Raw genomic sequence first — 17,959 nt, 5'->3', positions numbered from 1 at the left:
TCAAAATATCCATCAATATTTCCGAATATATCCCAATATATCTATAAAAGTAAATTACCTATATATATATATATATATATATATATATATATATATATATATATATATATATATATGTCAAAACCAATATTTTCCTCCTTACTCCTAATGCATCTACGTCATGTACAAGTATGTGATGCCTTTTTAAGGTCATAGATAGTCTTACAAAGCTTACACACATGAGATAGATAATTTGGATCAACAAAGCCTAGTGGTTGAGCCATGTACATGTCTTCCATAATATGGCCTTGCAGAAACACGTGGTTGACATTCGATTGATGTAGAAACCAACCATGACTAATAATAATAATGTGAACTAGACACAAAGTGGTAGGCTTGGCCATTGGAATCTTTTTATCATGGTAGTTGACTTCTGATTATTGATGAAATCTTTTTACAACTAAGCGAGTTTTATACCTATCAATAGAACCATCAAAATGTCACTTAGTCCAAAAAATCTATTTGCACCCAACAAGATTGTGTGTGAGTACAAATGTAACTAACTCCCATGTTCTATTCTGAACAAAGGCATCATGTTCCTCAAACATGACCCTATGCCATTTTGGATCATTGAGGGCTTAGGTCACAATGGTTGGTTCTAAGTTTATGGTAAGGGGAACTTGAGTTGAGAGATTTAGTTTTAAATGGGTTTATGTGTATTATCTTTGACTTGGATGGTCATGTGGTGGTATTAGAGGGAGAGGATAGTGGGTTGAGATTTTTGGGTTATGATAAGTTGGTAGAAAGGTCAAGTAAGGGGATGACAAAGACGTCGGGTGTGGGGGAAACATTGTAGGGAATGTAGTGAAAGTTGTAGAGTAGGTGGTGAGGTCACTAGGATTGGTTGATAATGTGGCGAGTAGAGTGGGCATGGTAGGTTGGATTGTAGCCATGAGAAGGGAAGTGATCATAGGGTAGTGTGTTGGATCATTGCATATGAATAGCAGAAGGGGTGATAATGGGGTAGGTGAGAGTAGGAAGCAAAGTAGGTATCACCCATGTGGACAAAATGGTGGACTAATGATAAGTTAAAGAACTTTGAAGATAATAGAAGGGAACCAATGACTTGACAAACTTTACATGATGAGAGACAAATTTTGGAGGTAAAATGATCTAAACACACATAAGTACTTTGAGCGAGAGAATAGCCTAAGAAAACATACAGATTTAAGCAAAAGTCTACTTTGTGAATGCAATAGGGCCAAAGCCAAGATAACATATGCAACCAAAGACTTGAAGTTTGGAATAGTTTTGAGAGGTGCCAAAGAGTTGTGTATAAGGAGATGAAAGATTTAATGTATGAGTGGATATACAATTATAAGATAGACAGTGGTAGCAAATGCATGAGACCATTATTGAAGCGAAAGTGAAGCATGAGAAAATAATGAGAGCCCTATTTCAACAATGTCTCGATGACGAAGCTCAAAACACTCATTATGCTCCGATATGTGAAGTGGGGAAATGTGGTGGGAGATACCATAGAGACCCAAAAAGAAGGCAAGTCCTTGATATTCATTGTCATTATCATAATATAGGATCATTATTTTGAAATCAAAATGTTTTTCCACTATGGCCTTAAATCGAACAAAGATATTATAAACTATGCAGTTCTGTAAGTGTGACCAAAGTTTCACAAGCTTGCATAGCCTGGACAAGTTCTTTGTATTTATCACCAAGACCATCAAGGATTTTCATGGTGAGATCTTTTTCATCCATAGTGCTCCAAGGATAGCAAGTTCATTAGCACAAGCTTTAATATATTGAAAAAATTCAATAACACTTTGAGAAGAACACATAATAGAGTTTTTGAGATGAATTTTCACTTGTTTAATGCAACCATGAGATGGTGTAACATATGTGTCGCTAAGAAGGGTTCATGCCTCATGAAAGGTGGTAGCCCTAACAATAAACAACATGATAGTCGAAGAAAGAGAGTCGATGATATCATTGATAATAAATTGATCTTAATGAATCCAAAAAGAGAAGGTTAGGTTTTTTAAGGTAACACCATTAACAATAATGGTAACAGGTGGGGAATGCTTGGTGTCGTCAATATAGCCAAGTAGATCATAGCCAATTACAAGAAATTGGAATTGTAGTTTTCACGTAAAATACTTTGTTGACGTGAGTTTAAGTGGCAACATTAATGGTGATAATAGAAGGGTAAGGTGTGTTGATGTTTTGAATGATAACGACATTGGTTTTAATGTTAGCCATGGATGTGGAGGCTAGGGTTTGTTAGGTGAAGAGAGATTGGTAGACAGAAACAAAGGTGATTGATAGGAAGAATAGTGATTGGTAAGAATGATTTTAAAAGAACTAGATTGAGTAGTTGAGGATTTAGAGGCCTAAAGGCTTAGTACTTCGATACTATATAGTATAACAAGAATATTGAGAAAATACAAATGTACATTTCTCATTGATGAGTGATGAATATTTATATATAAATAACATTTTAAATGATAAACCTCGATTAACTAAAATTAAAAGAATAAATCTGTCTTCTACTCTAATTCAAACTAATATTAATAATAAGTTAAACTAATAATAAATGAATACTAATCTTTAAATTAATTAGGATAAAAATTAACTTTCCCTAACATCATATGCACAAGGAAGTTGACATGTACACAATTTGTTTTGCATTGGATTGGCCAAGTTGTTCTACATGATGATGACACAAGTATAATTAAAAGGAGGAAGCATGCTATAAAATTTGATATTTAGTTGAGGCTTAATATTTAAAGTGATTTAAAGTTAAATTATGCTTAATTAAATTGATTATCAAATTCAGTTTTAACTTTAAGTTATAATAAGTCATTTTATCAAACATATTTAATATTTTTAACAGCTTAAATTAAATTATTAATCATACTAAGTCAATAAATTGATTTATCAAGCACATCCTTAATTTAGATCAAATGTGTTATACTTTCAAATTTTTATTTTTATTTTTAAAATTTAAAAGTAAATATAAAATTATTTTTGATAACTCTATTAATTTCTAACAAAAAGTCGTAATAAAATGATCAATTAAATATTAATTTGAACATAATTTAGGTTTGATATTGCTCAAGAAAAGTTGAAGGACCAAAGACTTTTTATAATTTACCCTTTAATATTTATAAAATTTAAAAACATAATTGAAAAGAATATTTATTTTTTATAGGAAAAATAAAAATGCACTCAATCTAAGTTTGTATTTTGAGTTGTGTTGATAAAGCTACAACAAAAATGGCCTTGCACCAACAGATATATAGAAGATACATAACAATTCACTCAAGAAATGTCCAAAATTTTGATATGTATAAGACTAGAGTCTTCAATGATCAAACCTAGCCAATAATACACAAGGCCCTGGCCATTGCCTCTAACACCATCCGCTTGTCTGCAGCTATAACCCAACTGCACATAAGACGACGCCCAATCTCGCAGTCATCGCCACCGCTATACCCTCCGATCACCCTCTTTTCTACTTCAACCATCCTCAATAAGTCTTGAACATACATGGCGGAAGACAACCCCAACAACCCCATCCTCTCCAAATTGGCAGTTACTCTCGCCGGCGTCGCATCCGCCGCTGTGGTGGTCACAGTCTACCACTGCATCGTCGTTTCCTGCCGCAACAGGGGACGCCAGAGAAGCGATCGAGAGCGGCTGCAGCAACTCATGTACCAACGAGGAGATCAGACGCCGAGCAGCGTCGACAACTCCGCGGCTCTTCTCATGATCCCGGCGCATAAGTACCATAAGGGGATGGAGCTAGCGGGGAATGATGATGGGGTTTGTGCGGTGTGTTTGTCTGAGTTTGAAGAGGGAGAGGAGCTGCGTACTTTGCCTGAGTGCATGCACTCCTTTCATGTAGCTTGCATCGATATGTGGCTCTATTCTCACACCAACTGCCCCTTGTGCCGTTCCAACGCCACACCCTCTCCGCTGTTACAGCATGGTTTACCGGAGTCAAGTTCCGGTGGGTTAACGGATGTTGTTGTCCAATCTCGAAGGCTATGATGTATATATATATATATATATATGTATATGGGTGAATTGGTGCCCCACAATTCTAATCCTCTTTATTTTTTTTTTTTGGACTTCTCAATTCCATGGTTTATGGCTGATATGTGATCACATGTTTGTTAAAATTCATGGGTTTGAAGTTTAGGGGAGAAAAATTGGAATGGCTTAATTGAATTTCCCATTTATACATAAGATTTGCCATGGTCGATATTTAGAGCAAAATGTTAGGAAAAAAAATGAGAATGAATTTCTAATTCATCATTAATTATTAGAAATTATAATACATAGAAATTAAAATTTTTATTTTTACAAAAATCAAAACCCTCTTTTATCAAGATTTTGAATTTTTTTTTTTTTAACTTGTTATATTCGCCTCCATTCATATCATGCATCAAACACATCCTTACAAAAGTTTGATCTCAAGAATTTGCATCATATTACATATAGAGAAAAGATGATAAAAGAAAAAGATACTATGCTATTAACTTTGTTATGTATAATTAGTCCACAAATAAAAAATTAAAAAAAGAATTATTTAAAATTAATTATTGCATTACTATTTAAATTAAATTTAAATGTTAATTAAAAAATCATATAAATTAAATAGAATTATGTTCAAGTTGGGTAATCAAAATCATATGATCTTAGTATGTTAATTAATTACATCTAGATGTGAACAAATCAAATGAGCTGAAAACCCTAATAAAAGGATGAGCCATGAATATATACTTGAATAAATTAGGTAGTCATTTTTGTAAGAAATCAAAACTAATGGGACCCCAAAAGCCAGTGATGATCAGGCCTATAAGGTCTAAGCATGATAAGATCAAACATAGTTGTCTCCAACTACATATAAATATATTAATTACTTCACATGAGACAATGGAAATCATTCTTGCAATCATCGCCATAACTGGCTAATACATCACATTAATCAATTATCATCACCCTCTTCCCCACAATTCAACCATTGACAATTTCTCTGCAGCTATATATCATGGAGGATCTCCCTGACTTGTTCTTTCTTCTAGCCGGAGCTGCATCCGCAGCTCTCGTCTTCACAATCTATCATGTCTCCGTTTGGTGCAACAGGTCCATAACTTCCACTGCAGCTCCTGCTGGGCCACAGCAGCTGGACCGGCCATTGACATATGAAGATGGGGCGACACCGGCCGGATGCGTTGAGATCACGACGGTGCGTAAGTATGAGAAGGATATGGAGTTGGTGGGAGATGATAGAATGTGTGTAGTGTGCTTGTCTGAGTTTGAAGAGGGTGAGGAGCTACGTACTTTGCCTCATTGCATGCACTCTTTTCATGTTCCATGCATCGATATGTGGCTCAATTCTCACATGAATTGCCCCTTGTGCCGCTTGCCTTCATCGCTTATGTTTTTAGAGACGCAGCAGGATTTGCGAATGTCGCCTACTAACAATATTGCTGCATAATCCCCTTCTGTATGATGTATGGTGCATGGCAACAATGGAGTATTTCTGGTTCAACCAAAGTTGGGTTTCCTTTATTAGAATTGTTTTATTAATATTTGAGTAATTAGTTTTTTAAAGATTTGAAAACTTTAAGTTTGATTCTTATTATACTCTAAGAAGACCAATTGAAATTCTTCAGAAGGAGAAAACCAAAGAGCTTTTGATTATTTTTCATGGACATTAGCTCTAGTCAATTACATGAAATCTAATAGGAAAAATGACATTTAGATCTCCAAGTTCTAGAGGAAAATTCTTTGAACCCTAACCATATGATTTGAGTACAAGGTGGAAACAATTGAAGAATCAAAATATCTCAACACATGTCTTTGGATGAATTGATTGGTTCCTTGCAAGCTCATGAATAATACTTGGATAAAAGATCCCATACTGCAAAGTTAATTAAATCTTAAAAAAGAACAAGAAGATCGAGTTCTAAGATAATTTTAAATCAAGTAAGAAAGGTTAGAACTTGCATAATGAAGGTGAGGAAATTTAATATTAGGCTAAAAAGGAGAAAGTGATACTACTTTAACTTGATGAAATAACAAATCTTAAATTCAATATCATAATTGCAAAAAACTGATAATTATAAGTTTGATTATAAAAACCGAATGGAAGGAAATTTTGACTAATGTTATAAAGATAAAGGTGAAAATTCAAAGACCTTATTATTGGCATACAATTTTACCAAAAAAGAAAATAAAAGTACATGGTTTTTTTATGTTGACTAGTAATCATATGTATGGTAGGAAAGATGAGATGAAATTTTTAATTCAAATATAAAGTTTGGGAATTATACAATAATGTTAGTTAAGGGTAAAGACAAGAGTTCCATAAAATTAAAGGATAGGTCATAAAATTTTGTCTCTATTATATCATATGTTCCAAATCTTCATCAAAATCTATCGAGTGTGAAGCAACTTTCAAAAATAGGGTACGAAATATATATATATATTAGTGATGATAAGAAAAGGCTAATAGTAAAGATAAAAATGACATAAAATCGTTTATTTTTGTTAAACGATATTTATAGGAATTTATATTTCGTTAATTAATGATAAGAATTGGTTATGACACTTATGCTTTGGGTATTTAAATTTTAGATGTCTAAAATTAATCGATACTAAGAAGATAGTTTTTGGGTTGCCTTTTATTAATTAATTCTCTAAATGAAGTTTGAAAAAACTTTTTTCTATAGAAGAATCATGGAGAACAAGAAAGTCTCTCAAGTTGATTTATTAAGATCTATGTTCAATGGAAGTCCCCAAATGGAGATCATGAGTTTTTTTATTACCTTTATTGATGATTTTAAGGAAGACTTGCATTTATTTTTCAAAGCAAATTAAGCAAATTTAGAACTTATATGAAAAAATAAAGTGAACATTCTATTGTGATGATTTTTTGGGGGAAAAAAAAAGTGACATTGAGCACTAAATAGTATAATTGACTCCAAGGTACATTCTATAATAAAATAAAATTATAAAGAAAAAATAGTATAATTATGGATATGATGAGAAGTACCCTAAAAACAATAGTACGGAAAAATTTTAGGTGGCCCGTTAAAATTGTTCATGAAAAAACCACCTAAGAACCAAGTAGCCATAGGAAGCCTCACATTAATCACCTAAGGGTGTTTTGTTTCATAACCATATCTTCATGTGTTGAATTTATTATGAAGGAAACTTCATGATCAAGATGAGAAATGTAGTGACAAATGGGTATAAATTATACAATCCACAAAGTATCTATGTTATTATTAATCGTGATATGACTTTTAATAAACAAATAATACGGGATTGATGTTGTAATTAAAAAAGAATATTACTAAATGTTTGAATAAATCTTGAAGAGCAAAGTGAAGACTAAATACGCAACCTAGTACTAGTGCACCAGCTATAATCCTATGTTCAGAAGAATCGTCAACTACGATCCAATTATGTCTACAGTGTCAGTGTGTTTTATCTGGACGCTTTCAACATCATATAGCTGGAGATGACAATAATATAACAACCGAAGAATTGATGAATTTTGTTTTATTTACAAATTGCAATTCATTGACTTATAAAGAAGTTGCTTGTGATGATTATTGTATTAAAGTTATTGATGAAGAATTCATAAAATTGAAAATAATAATACATGGGGGAGCTTACTAATCTTCCTAATTTCAAGTAGAATGGACATTGTATGCATGATTATTTCATGCATCCAAATTAAGATCTCTCAAAAGGAATTGAGAAGGTTCTTGTTTAGAGCCCAGCTAGTCTTGGCCCTTTGGAGCTATCAAATATAACTACTGTTCAAGTGATACACTATGATGGCGTCAAGTGATGCATACAAATTAAATATGATATGACGAATTCCATTCACATTGGTCCTTTGGTTTACATCCTTCCTTGCACTGTTAGGAATACTGGCATGGCCCCCCCTCATCTCCTCAGCCCTTAAATATTACTTAATGAGGACCAAACAAATACATGAAATGCCACTTTGATTCGATGATCTTAATGTTTGATTTTAATCAACTTCTTTAATTAACTCAAGTTGTTAAAAAAACCCAATGCCAATTAAATTATTGAAGCTTATCCTCCCCTATTCTATGGTGAGATTCCAATGCTTAGCAGAAGACAAACAATATACTTCAATACCATTCTTCATTTTTAATAATCACACACATTTTATATGCTCCATGTCCTCAAATTCCCATATCAAATTGTAGTCTATACCCATCACCGCAAGATTAATGGATGGCACCACCACCCACATCTTCGGCCTCTCTCCGCTCCCTGTGGCGGTCATCGGCATCGTTCTAGCCATCGCCGTGCTATTAACGTACCACTGTATTGTGGCACATTGGTGCAGCCCAAGGGAGAGTAGCAGTAGTACAAGTCAGAGATGGATGGTGAGTCCCGGGAGTGTCAACAGCTCAGATGATTCAATCACAAACCTCATTCCTTCTTTCCACTACACCAAAGATATTGGCTTGGTAAATGCTACTTGTGTTGTATGCTTGTGTGAGTTCAAGGATGGTGAGGCGATTCGGATCTTACCCAAGTGTTTGCACTCATTTCATGTGCCTTGTATCGATATGTGGCTCTGTTCCCACTCCAATTGCCCGCTTTGTCGGACCACCGTGATATCATCTGGACATGTATTGGGTCACCGGCCGGAGTATCATACAGTGAGGCTGCCGGATTCCAGTCGAGCATGACAAGCAATGTGACATGGTAGGTATCATGGTAGGCGATGAAGCATTTGTTAACTAATTGGGTCGTTGTCTTGGGCCCATTTTGGATGGAAGCAAGCCTTGGGCCCAATAAAATAGTATGCTTAAGGAGGTCTCTTTCAAAATGGATGATCAACACTGGCCCATGATTTGGGTAGCCCCATTTCCAGCCACTCTCTTTTGGCTTTGGGTCAAAAATGTAGAAAATATTTAGACTAGGGGCAGGGTTGATATGTATATTATTCTTTTTCCTTCGAGGTTCCTATGGGAAGAATAGGTTGGCGGAATAGATTGATGGGAATGGATCTTTCATTGAAAGAATTGTTTCTACAATGGGCCTGAAAAGTTTTCCTTGGCCTGAAGCCCATTGGTTTGCTTAGAATTTCCATTGTGTGGGTCATATTTGACATTGATATTTTTGGATCACTCAGAAAAAGGTGACAAAAGGACGAATAAAATATCACCATTGGACAGATAATGTCTCAGGCCCAGCCCACACATGGGTCCCAACCCATAAAAGCAAAAAGAAAGCCCCGTGTTTCCACCCATTCAGTGAATTAAATCAAAGCGGCCTTGCCTTTTGTCTGAGAGCATTATGTTATGGGGTGACAGGATAGAAGGTGGGCCATGGGCCCAACAAACACTTCCAAACGGGCCCATTGCTTTCAACAGACCCAAAGATGATTCTTCTTTCTTCCTTTCCCACTTCAATTCACGCTTAGAAAAGTTATCAACTTGCCCATCTAGTGAAAGCACCAAAGGGTTCCACACTTGGGTGGGTCAAACCTGTTTGATCACAACCATACAGAATACTTCGCATGACCCCTGGTGTACCATCATGCATGACTTGACTTGTATCCATCCATGATCAGCTTTAGGGTTTTCACCTTTTTTGGGCAATGACTCTTCTCAATGGAGTCTTAAAGGGACACAACGCTGAATTGCATTATTTGCCACTAAAAACCATCATCCATACATCATTCTCACGCTTGGTGGGCCCAAAAAGCCCATCTTGTAAATCAAAAGGCCCATATAGTCCACCTATGGACTACCATAACAGTCGAATAATATATTTCTGAAAACATTCTGCTGCCCAAGTTGCTTGGACCATTAAGTGTCCTAAGTGCATATAGACCAGCTTTGATAGGTAGGAATACTTTTTCTCAATTATTTTTGTGGGTGTGTTTGGCTGATGGTATTGCGAAGTAGGAGATTGGGAAATCATGGAAGGGGGGTTTGCATTTGTTAAGGCAATCACACACACGAACAGTAATAAGGAAAATAAACAAAAATCTTAACGTTTTTCAACCATCAATATGAGAAGAATTCACTAATCAAAAATAAGATTGAAATATTGCAATAATAAAAACTCTTTTTATCCTTTTAATTGCGATTATACACAATTTCTGTCTTTCATTCGAAATCTTGAATCATAAGAGAGATTAAATATAACAGAAGTAAATTCATCATTCAATAAATAAATAAATAAAATTATTCAAGGGATGTTAATATCCCTTAACCTAGCAAGCAAACTTAATGGGAAGTTTGATTTAAATATCCTTGACAGATAATAATTCTGATTTCACAATCCATATTTCCAATGCTATCGTTTGGTTTTGAAAAAAATTACATTCATTGTGATCTATGATTTTCTAGTGATAGCTAGTAAAACATTCTTCTAGCACTGATTAAAGGGTTTTGTGTAAAGGTTTATATCTCTATCCAATTATTATAAACCCTTCGCTTGGTGACAAAAAATGTTAATTTTATATTGGAATATTTTGTCTTCCAATATAAAGTTGAGAGAAAAAGTAGTAGACCTTGTATAATAATAATTTTCATTGACCAATATTTTATTAATCTAATTAATGATTTGTGAGTAGAACCTTGTTCCCTAGGGCATTTCTGTATATTGACCCAAAAAAGTAATACTTATTGACACATCTCTTTCCTCTTGCTTTGCAACCCCATGTGAGCATCCCTCGAGTTATGTGACCTCCCCAACCTGCCAACCACTAGTCTAGTGTGTTGCCCACTCTTTGCCTCTTCCCTTGTGGTTTTCTGGGCTCATGGTTTTAAGTTTTTTTTTTTTTGGGGTGGTGGGGGGGTTCATTTCATCTGAACAAAGTGGTTTAAAGCTAACCCATTTTCAGACAAAACTTGTTATTTCTGGATTCCTAATGTTTCTTTTTGAAAAATGAGAGATCATCCTTACATAAATTAAAGGGTGGTTTTTTGTTTTGGGGTTTGGAGTAAAAAGTTAGCTGGATATGTATCTAACTAGCTTTATAATCATGTTTCATGTCATGATTAGAAAATGTGATTTTCAGGGAAAAAGTGAGCTTCTTTTGTTTGTTTTTCAAGATGGGTTTTGTGATTTACTCATATAGTTGGTGTATGTTCAATCAAAGCTCTTCTTAAGGAAGAGTATGAGAAGCTGACAAGGGTTTATGATCTGGGTTCTTGGGTGATTTGTGTAGGACCCTTCAGATATTACTTAGAACTATTTTCCTTCACTTATTATTTTTTATTCGCTCTTGTTTTTTCTTCCAGTGGAAGGGTTTTAAAGTATAGAAAATAGAGTATAGTTGAGGGGAATTAAGTTGAGAATTTCAAGTTCCTTTAGATGTGATTTGAAAACAAAGATGAGATCTTTGAGTAGTGTAGGACTTGGTCTGAGCATAGTTTTTGGGTGCCTTCTGTTAGCTCTAGTTGCTGAGCTTTACTACTTGCTCTGGTGGAAGAAGAGGCTCACCAGCACAGAGATGGAGGATGATTACAGCAGCCCAGCAAGGGAGTTCCTGTACATGTACTGTTGGAAGAAGCCATCTTCTTTGAGCTCCAGAGCTCTCAATCCCCAAGAACTATGCTCTTCAGACAGAGTAACTGACACCCATGTGCTTGAACCACAGCAGGCTCATCATCAGCTTCATATGCATGGAAAAGAGGACTATTTGCTCAAGCCCTTTGGAGAAGAAACCATGGAGACTGAACTCATGAGGCTGCATGATCTCTCTGGCCCTCCAAGATTTCTCTTCACCATCAAGGAAGAAACAAAGGAGGATTTAGAATCTGAAGATGGGAAGTCTAGAGGTGATAAGAGTGCAAAGGGGTCAAGAAGTAGGAGCCTGAGTGATCTTCTTCTAACAGTGGAGACTCCATTTTTGACACCTCTTGCTTCTCCACCATTTTTCACTCCTCCTCTTACTCCTATGGACTCCTCTTATAACCACCAAGGAGTCAACCCGCTCTTTGAATCAGCGGCAGATGCTGATCAGTTTAGCAAAATAAGTTCATCACCACCTCCCAAGTTCAAGTTCTTGAAGGATGCTGAGGAGAAACTCCACAGAAAAGTAATGGAAGAAGCCAAAAAGGAGCAGTTGCAGTTTGAAGTGTCTGCAGATTTTGCAGTTAATCCTCCTTCCTCTTCAAAGCTTCACAAGGATGAAGAAGATGGATCGTTTATCACCATTGTTGTTGCTAAGAACAAAGAGAAAGACCTCACTCATCATTCAAGCTCTTCACAGATACTTCCTCTGGTTTCTTCCCCTTCAACATTCGACCCATCAGCTAGCAAGAAACCCATCTTGCACCACAGCTTCACAAATTAAATATTTCCTTAGTTTCATTTTATGACTGAATTTACTGATTTTTTTTTTTCTAGAGATTTTGGGTTTTCTCTTACTACATTTAGGGTGTTTGGGTATCAATTAGTAGTTAATCTGCAGAAACCCTTTTGCAAAGCATCTTGAAATTTCCAGAGGAGAGACAACATTCTCTGCAACATGATGCTGGGAGGTGGCCTGATGGTGCAAGTGGAAGACTTGTGGGGTTATTTGTTTTATTCAATCTCCATGTCTCTCCTGAGTTGTCTGATACCTGTAATCATTCATGTGGGTGATACTAGTACAGAGGGTGTTGTCTAAAGAGCCACTGTAAATTCTTTTAAGGCCAATTCCCCTCCATGCTTCTGAGAGATACACATAAAATAATACTGTTGCACTGTATCCACAACACTTTCCTGTATTCTTTTATAGCATCCATACCCCACACACCTTGATGAAACATGGAAACATGTCCTTCTGATCCTTTCCATCACTGTAGATTGGTGGTCTGATCATGATGCCGCTAGCAGAAGGGTTAGTGTGGTGGGCCAAAGGCAAAGGAGGTACCCCATTCAACAAAGTGACAAGGTTGAAAAAAGACAGGTGGGATTGTGACCTGTGAGGAGATTCCCTTCAGCTTTTTTCCTAAACAACATGGAATGGAATTGCCCGTGAAATCTCTCCAGCGAATGGACTGAAAGGTTCCCACCTTGTTGAATCATTACAGCCACTACTACTGCCTTTTCCAAGTTCTTTAAATATTAGACATATTTGGATGATTCATGGGTTGGGCCATGTCTATCTTTCAACGTTCGAAATACATTGTTCCTGGTACATCCATCAGATTATCTTTCTGGATATTGATTTGAGAAACTAAAAAACTCCACAAACAAAACATACAGCTCATATTCCAATGGCATCAATATCTGTCATTCAGAACTTCAACAAAGGCTGTTTTCAGGCTAGTTTCTTCCTACTCATCTGTAAATGGAGAAAATCTAGTAGAATGGGTAAGGCATCTGGGAGTTGCCCACTCTACTGGCACAGGAACGAAGATAATGAGCTGAATCAGAAGCCTGAGAGTCATTTCATTAGCTAAGATAGAAATCCAAGGTATCCATCAAGTGATTGTGAAGATGCCATTCATATCAAGAGCTAGCATATACATGGGACATTTGCAAGAAGAGGTGGGAGTTGAGTCGTTTAACATTCTAAGGCATCATACTTTCACTTTCCATTGGAGGTGAATCTCTTAAACAATTCTGTACATTCTAAATTTTCATTTCTTTTCTTTGGTCTTCTTATGAGGAACCAAACAAAGCATAAAGCAATGGAATTAATAATTCAGAGAATCCATAAAGTAAAAGGCATTACTGTCAGCAAGTTTCTCAATTTCTTAATTAGTCTACATTTTTTTTGTACTGTATGAAGTATTTTCTAGATTGACAAATGATTGTAACATCGGATTTCTCGTTATAAAATAAGAAAAGTTACTAAGAATATTCATAAGAGGAAAGGGTTATGAGACGAAGATTAGCTTATAAAGATTATCAAGCTTATACTCTTTCCAATATAATGAAATGATTTCTCCCGTGTATTAGTCAGACGTGTTTTGTAAAATCACATTAAAACCCCTTATATTTCTAAAAAAAATATTTTATTTTTGTGTTCTTGAACTAATATTGTTTGCATTAAATTCTTGCCCCAACCATCACCAAAAAAGAGGTAGTGATATACTTCTAAGAGCAACACAGTACTTAGTATTACCTATTCCAAAATGGTGTGGGTTGACTGAAAAGAAAAGGGTGTTTCAGAAACATGTTCCTGTAGGGATTGAAAAAAGAAATGGGAGTATGATCAACAGATCCCACCCACAAACTGCCAGTCTCCACTGGAAGAGGTGATGATTAAGGTAGAGACTAGAGTAGACAGCAGTGGACCCAAGAAGAAAGAAAAGGGTAAATCATTCATGCCAATATCTGACCAAACACCCCTTCAGTACCTTCTCTAACTGATTTGGAAAATTCATGGATTTCTCTGCAAACCATTATGATTTTCTTATATCAAGCTTTGAGCATATTCCCACAGGATTTATTAGTTGAGTATTATAGATTTGTGCAACTTACAATACATGGACTGATCATGCATGTGCTCCTTCATTTTTTTATACAGAATCTTGGAGGCTTTTTGTTAATTATCATTAAAAATAGTTGCATAATTTTTAAAATAGTAGTAAAAAATTTTATAAAAACAAATTTTTCAAAATTTGTTTAAATTTTTTTTTTTTTTGATATAACAAATTTAAGGTATTTTTAATTTTTGAGTATTGAAATAAAATTTTGTACCTAAAAATAATTTAAAGTTGTTATAAGAAAATGTTGTCAAACATACCATTAGCCTTTTCACTCGGTTATTTTGTTATTTTCTTTATTTTTATTTTTATATTTTATTTTAAAATTTAATTATAATTTTAATTATTAAATATTAACATCAAGATATCAAAAGGATGGTTTGACTTAGCTGAGATGATGACTTCATATTGGGCTTGGCCTTCGTATGAGTCCATTATCTCTCCAATGAACTTATGAGGATGAGGAACAACCCTAATTTTTTAGAACTAACAAAATTTCATCATGAAATTTTTTGAAATAAACTAATTTTATGGTTGGGTGAATTTTGACATAATTTTATGAAGAATATTAGGAATGTAAAAAATAAATTATATGAGTACCATATTATAAATAATAAAAGGGATAGGTGGTCACATTAAATATCTCATTGTAATCTAGCATTATTTATGAAATATTTTGCAAATTTTAGAGGTTGTTTGGTTGTTGAAAAAATAAATGAAAAGAAAAATGAGAACTTTATTTGCCTAAATTTGGATTTAAGCATCAATCAAACATGGAAAGGATAAGTTATTTTTGGAGTCATTGATGAGGAAGAAGAACCTTCTCTTTTAATTTAATTTTTACATAATTTTATGATTAAAAAATTGTAAAGATTTAGGATAAATGGAGGTAAAAATGTAAAATGAAGATATGAACTTAAGAATAAGTAAATTATTTTTACTTATTACTTAAAGTTGACTTTAAGTATTATTATTAAGCTATTTTACCAAACATACTTAATGACTTAAATTAAATTATTAAGTCACATTAAATTGTTAAGTTGGTTTACCAAACATCCACCGAGACCATTTCCTATTTTTATTGGATTTACATTTCTTGATCATTTAATCATATAATTCATAACATTTCCAACCTAACTTCTAGTATTTATAGGCCAAGAATTTATAGATGAAGATCGTTTAAGCTCTCTATGTTGTCATTAAATTTCATTCCAAAATAACCTACTATTGCCTACCGGTAACCTTGTGTTTAAGTTAAGGATAAAATTATTCATGATATTTATGATATTTCTATCAAAATATATGTAATTTAATAGATAAATTTAATGTTTTATGACATTCGATCATCATCATTTCACTTGGTGATAACCTAGTATTTAGGAGAAAACCCAAATTCGAGGCTCATCCCCGATATAACCTAGCCTTTGGGAGAAGATCCAAATTCAAGACTCATCCCCAATTATTAGTATTTGATTATTTTTTATTTATGGAATTTGATTGAAAACATTCTTATCCATTATGCATTTGATTTTGCCTATCTCCTTTACTATTTCCATTTGGTGTATCTCCTTTATTCTTTCTCTTAATATAAATTTGATTTTGTGTATTTATCCGATTATTTAAGTTTTGTGTATCTCGTTGATTATTTTCCTTCATATCTCAAATTTATAAGTACAGATATCAAAAGAGGGGTGTGATGAATATTTGACTCTCCTTCCCAAATAACATATAAAATTTTAAATATAACATAAAGATAAATACAAATAATCCCTTAATCATGATAAGAAAAAGAATCAAAATACTGATGTCTAATAAGACTTCATTTCATAGTACTTATATCAATATGCTTCTTATATTATTTAATATTATTATATCACACGTATACTACTTTATTAAAAAAATAATTTAATATGTATATTATTGATTATTTTGTCATTTTTCAAAATTTAATCAAAAAACATCAATGTCCATATTTTTCAAGATATTTTCTTAGAATCAAACCAATAATATTTTTGATATTTTCATTATTGCATCAAGACAATCTTGGTCTTACCCACATTTAATCCATTTTTAGGAATGACGTGTCATAACACAATTCTAGAAGTCACCATCAAGGCATCAAGTGATAATCTTGCCAATCGAGAACTATATTTTTCTTTCTACACTCAAGATATCTTCCTTGACCTCTCAAAAGTACATTTAAATGTGCTCAAGGGACAAGTAAAAGGAACCTTCACTCTCTTATCTCAACATAGACACCCAATTATCCATGCAAGATTTGATACAGAGGCAATAGGAGAAAATGATCCCCTCTTATTCACTAACTTCAATTTTTTATAATCAATATGTACTCTCCCTTTGGTAGTTAAAGAGTGAGAATTGATTCACCTTTTTCAATTTTTCATGGATGTTATATCCTAACTTTTTAAACACAACTTGAATTAAACTAACAAAATATTTGAAATAATGGACTTGTTTGAATGAACCCATGTAATAATTTACTCTCAATCATGTAAATATTGTCTACTTTGGACCTCAAAGGGGAATTTGTTTGTTTGGTCCATGACAAGAATATTATGTTTACATGAAGGGATGATTATGTTATGTCACATTGAATAGGGGAAAAAATCTATGATACTAACTATATGTGTATAAATTCTTTTTAATCATGTAGACGTATTTTAAAACAATAAAATTATATTGAGATTTAAGCAAATAATATATACATGATCGAAAACCTATTATAAATGATATAAAAGTCAATCATTAGGTATGACGTGAGAGTTATCAATTAGTTGTCAGGTCCTATTTCTTAGAACATTCCATGTGTTGGTTACTGGTTGAAACTATTCTTTTGGTAAGAAAAAAAAAAAAAAAAAAAATATATATATATATATATATATATATATAGAGAGAGAGAGAGAGAGAGAGTTAAGACAAGGAATAATAAATGTGAGATAATAATTTTATTAAAAAAAAAGAAGTGAGTTCCCCTTTATAATATAGGTGAGCCACTTTTTAACCCAAAACCAACAGCTACATCTTCACCCAAATGAAGAATTTTGTAAGGTCTCTTTAGAATTCTTTTGCATTTATAGGCTTCCCAGGCCAAGACTGTTTTCCATATAGTCACAGCATTAAAGAAGGTTAGAGGGTAGGATTGCATTTGAAATATTCTCGAGAACATTATCCACCTCTAGAAGGCTGTCACATCTCTTTATGAAATATTTGTTGGAAAAGAGATATATTTCAAGTTTTTTTTTTTTTTTTGACATTTTTATCTCTATAATTAAAAAGAAAAAAAAGATGTTGGATAAAAAAAAAACTGAAAAATGCTATTTTCATTTTTTTTTTTTAACTAAATGAAGTAAATAACCCATATTTGATTGATAATTAAATGTTTTTTCTCCAAATATTTTTAATAAAATATTTTATTTAAAAATATTATTAAAAGTCAA

At 33.6% G+C, this 17,959-nt stretch overlaps 4 protein-coding genes across 4 annotated transcripts; all 4 read left to right on the top strand.

Moving 5' to 3' along the window:
• Positions 1 to 3,411: 3,411 nt before the first annotated feature.
• Positions 3,412 to 4,050, top strand: LOC117928483 (RING-H2 finger protein ATL52-like). Its single transcript, XM_034848358.1, has one exon. The coding sequence runs from the start codon at positions 3,547 to 3,549 to the stop codon at positions 4,048 to 4,050; it is 504 nt and encodes a 167-aa protein (XP_034704249.1). The 5' UTR covers positions 3,412 to 3,546.
• A 1,003-nt stretch (positions 4,051 to 5,053) lies between these two features.
• On the top strand, positions 5,054 to 5,503 carry LOC117928482 (RING-H2 finger protein ATL51-like). The gene has a single exon (XM_034848357.1). The coding sequence runs from the start codon at positions 5,054 to 5,056 to the stop codon at positions 5,501 to 5,503; it is 450 nt and encodes a 149-aa protein (XP_034704248.1).
• A 2,779-nt stretch (positions 5,504 to 8,282) lies between these two features.
• On the top strand, positions 8,283 to 8,750 carry LOC117928481 (RING-H2 finger protein ATL51-like). The gene has a single exon (XM_034848356.1). The coding sequence runs from the start codon at positions 8,283 to 8,285 to the stop codon at positions 8,748 to 8,750; it is 468 nt and encodes a 155-aa protein (XP_034704247.1).
• A 2,003-nt stretch (positions 8,751 to 10,753) lies between these two features.
• LOC117927458 lies at positions 10,754 to 12,781 on the top strand. The gene has a single exon (XM_034846942.1). The coding sequence runs from the start codon at positions 11,411 to 11,413 to the stop codon at positions 12,374 to 12,376; it is 966 nt and encodes a 321-aa protein (XP_034702833.1). The 5' UTR covers positions 10,754 to 11,410; the 3' UTR covers positions 12,377 to 12,781.
• Positions 12,782 to 17,959: the final 5,178 nt, after the last annotated feature.

The sequence above is a fragment of the Vitis riparia genome, chromosome 13 (genome assembly GCF_004353265.1).
Source record: "Vitis riparia cultivar Riparia Gloire de Montpellier isolate 1030 chromosome 13, EGFV_Vit.rip_1.0, whole genome shotgun sequence".
NCBI lineage: Eukaryota > Viridiplantae > Streptophyta > Magnoliopsida > Vitales > Vitaceae > Vitis > Vitis riparia.
The sequence above is the reverse complement of the archived record's forward strand: the minus strand, read 5'-3'. Positions and strand labels throughout refer to the sequence as shown.

Excerpts from the sequence above, each read along its gene's own strand:
- LOC117928481 (XM_034848356.1), top strand. The coding sequence starts at position 8,283 with ATGGATGGCACCACCACCCACATCTTCGGCCTCTCTCCGCTCCCTGTG.
- LOC117928482 (XM_034848357.1), top strand. The coding sequence starts at position 5,054 with ATGGAGGATCTCCCTGACTTGTTCTTTCTTCTAGCCGGAGCTGCATCC.
- LOC117927458 (XM_034846942.1), top strand. The coding sequence starts at position 11,411 with ATGAGATCTTTGAGTAGTGTAGGACTTGGTCTGAGCATAGTTTTTGGG.
- LOC117928483 (XM_034848358.1), top strand. The coding sequence starts at position 3,547 with ATGGCGGAAGACAACCCCAACAACCCCATCCTCTCCAAATTGGCAGTT.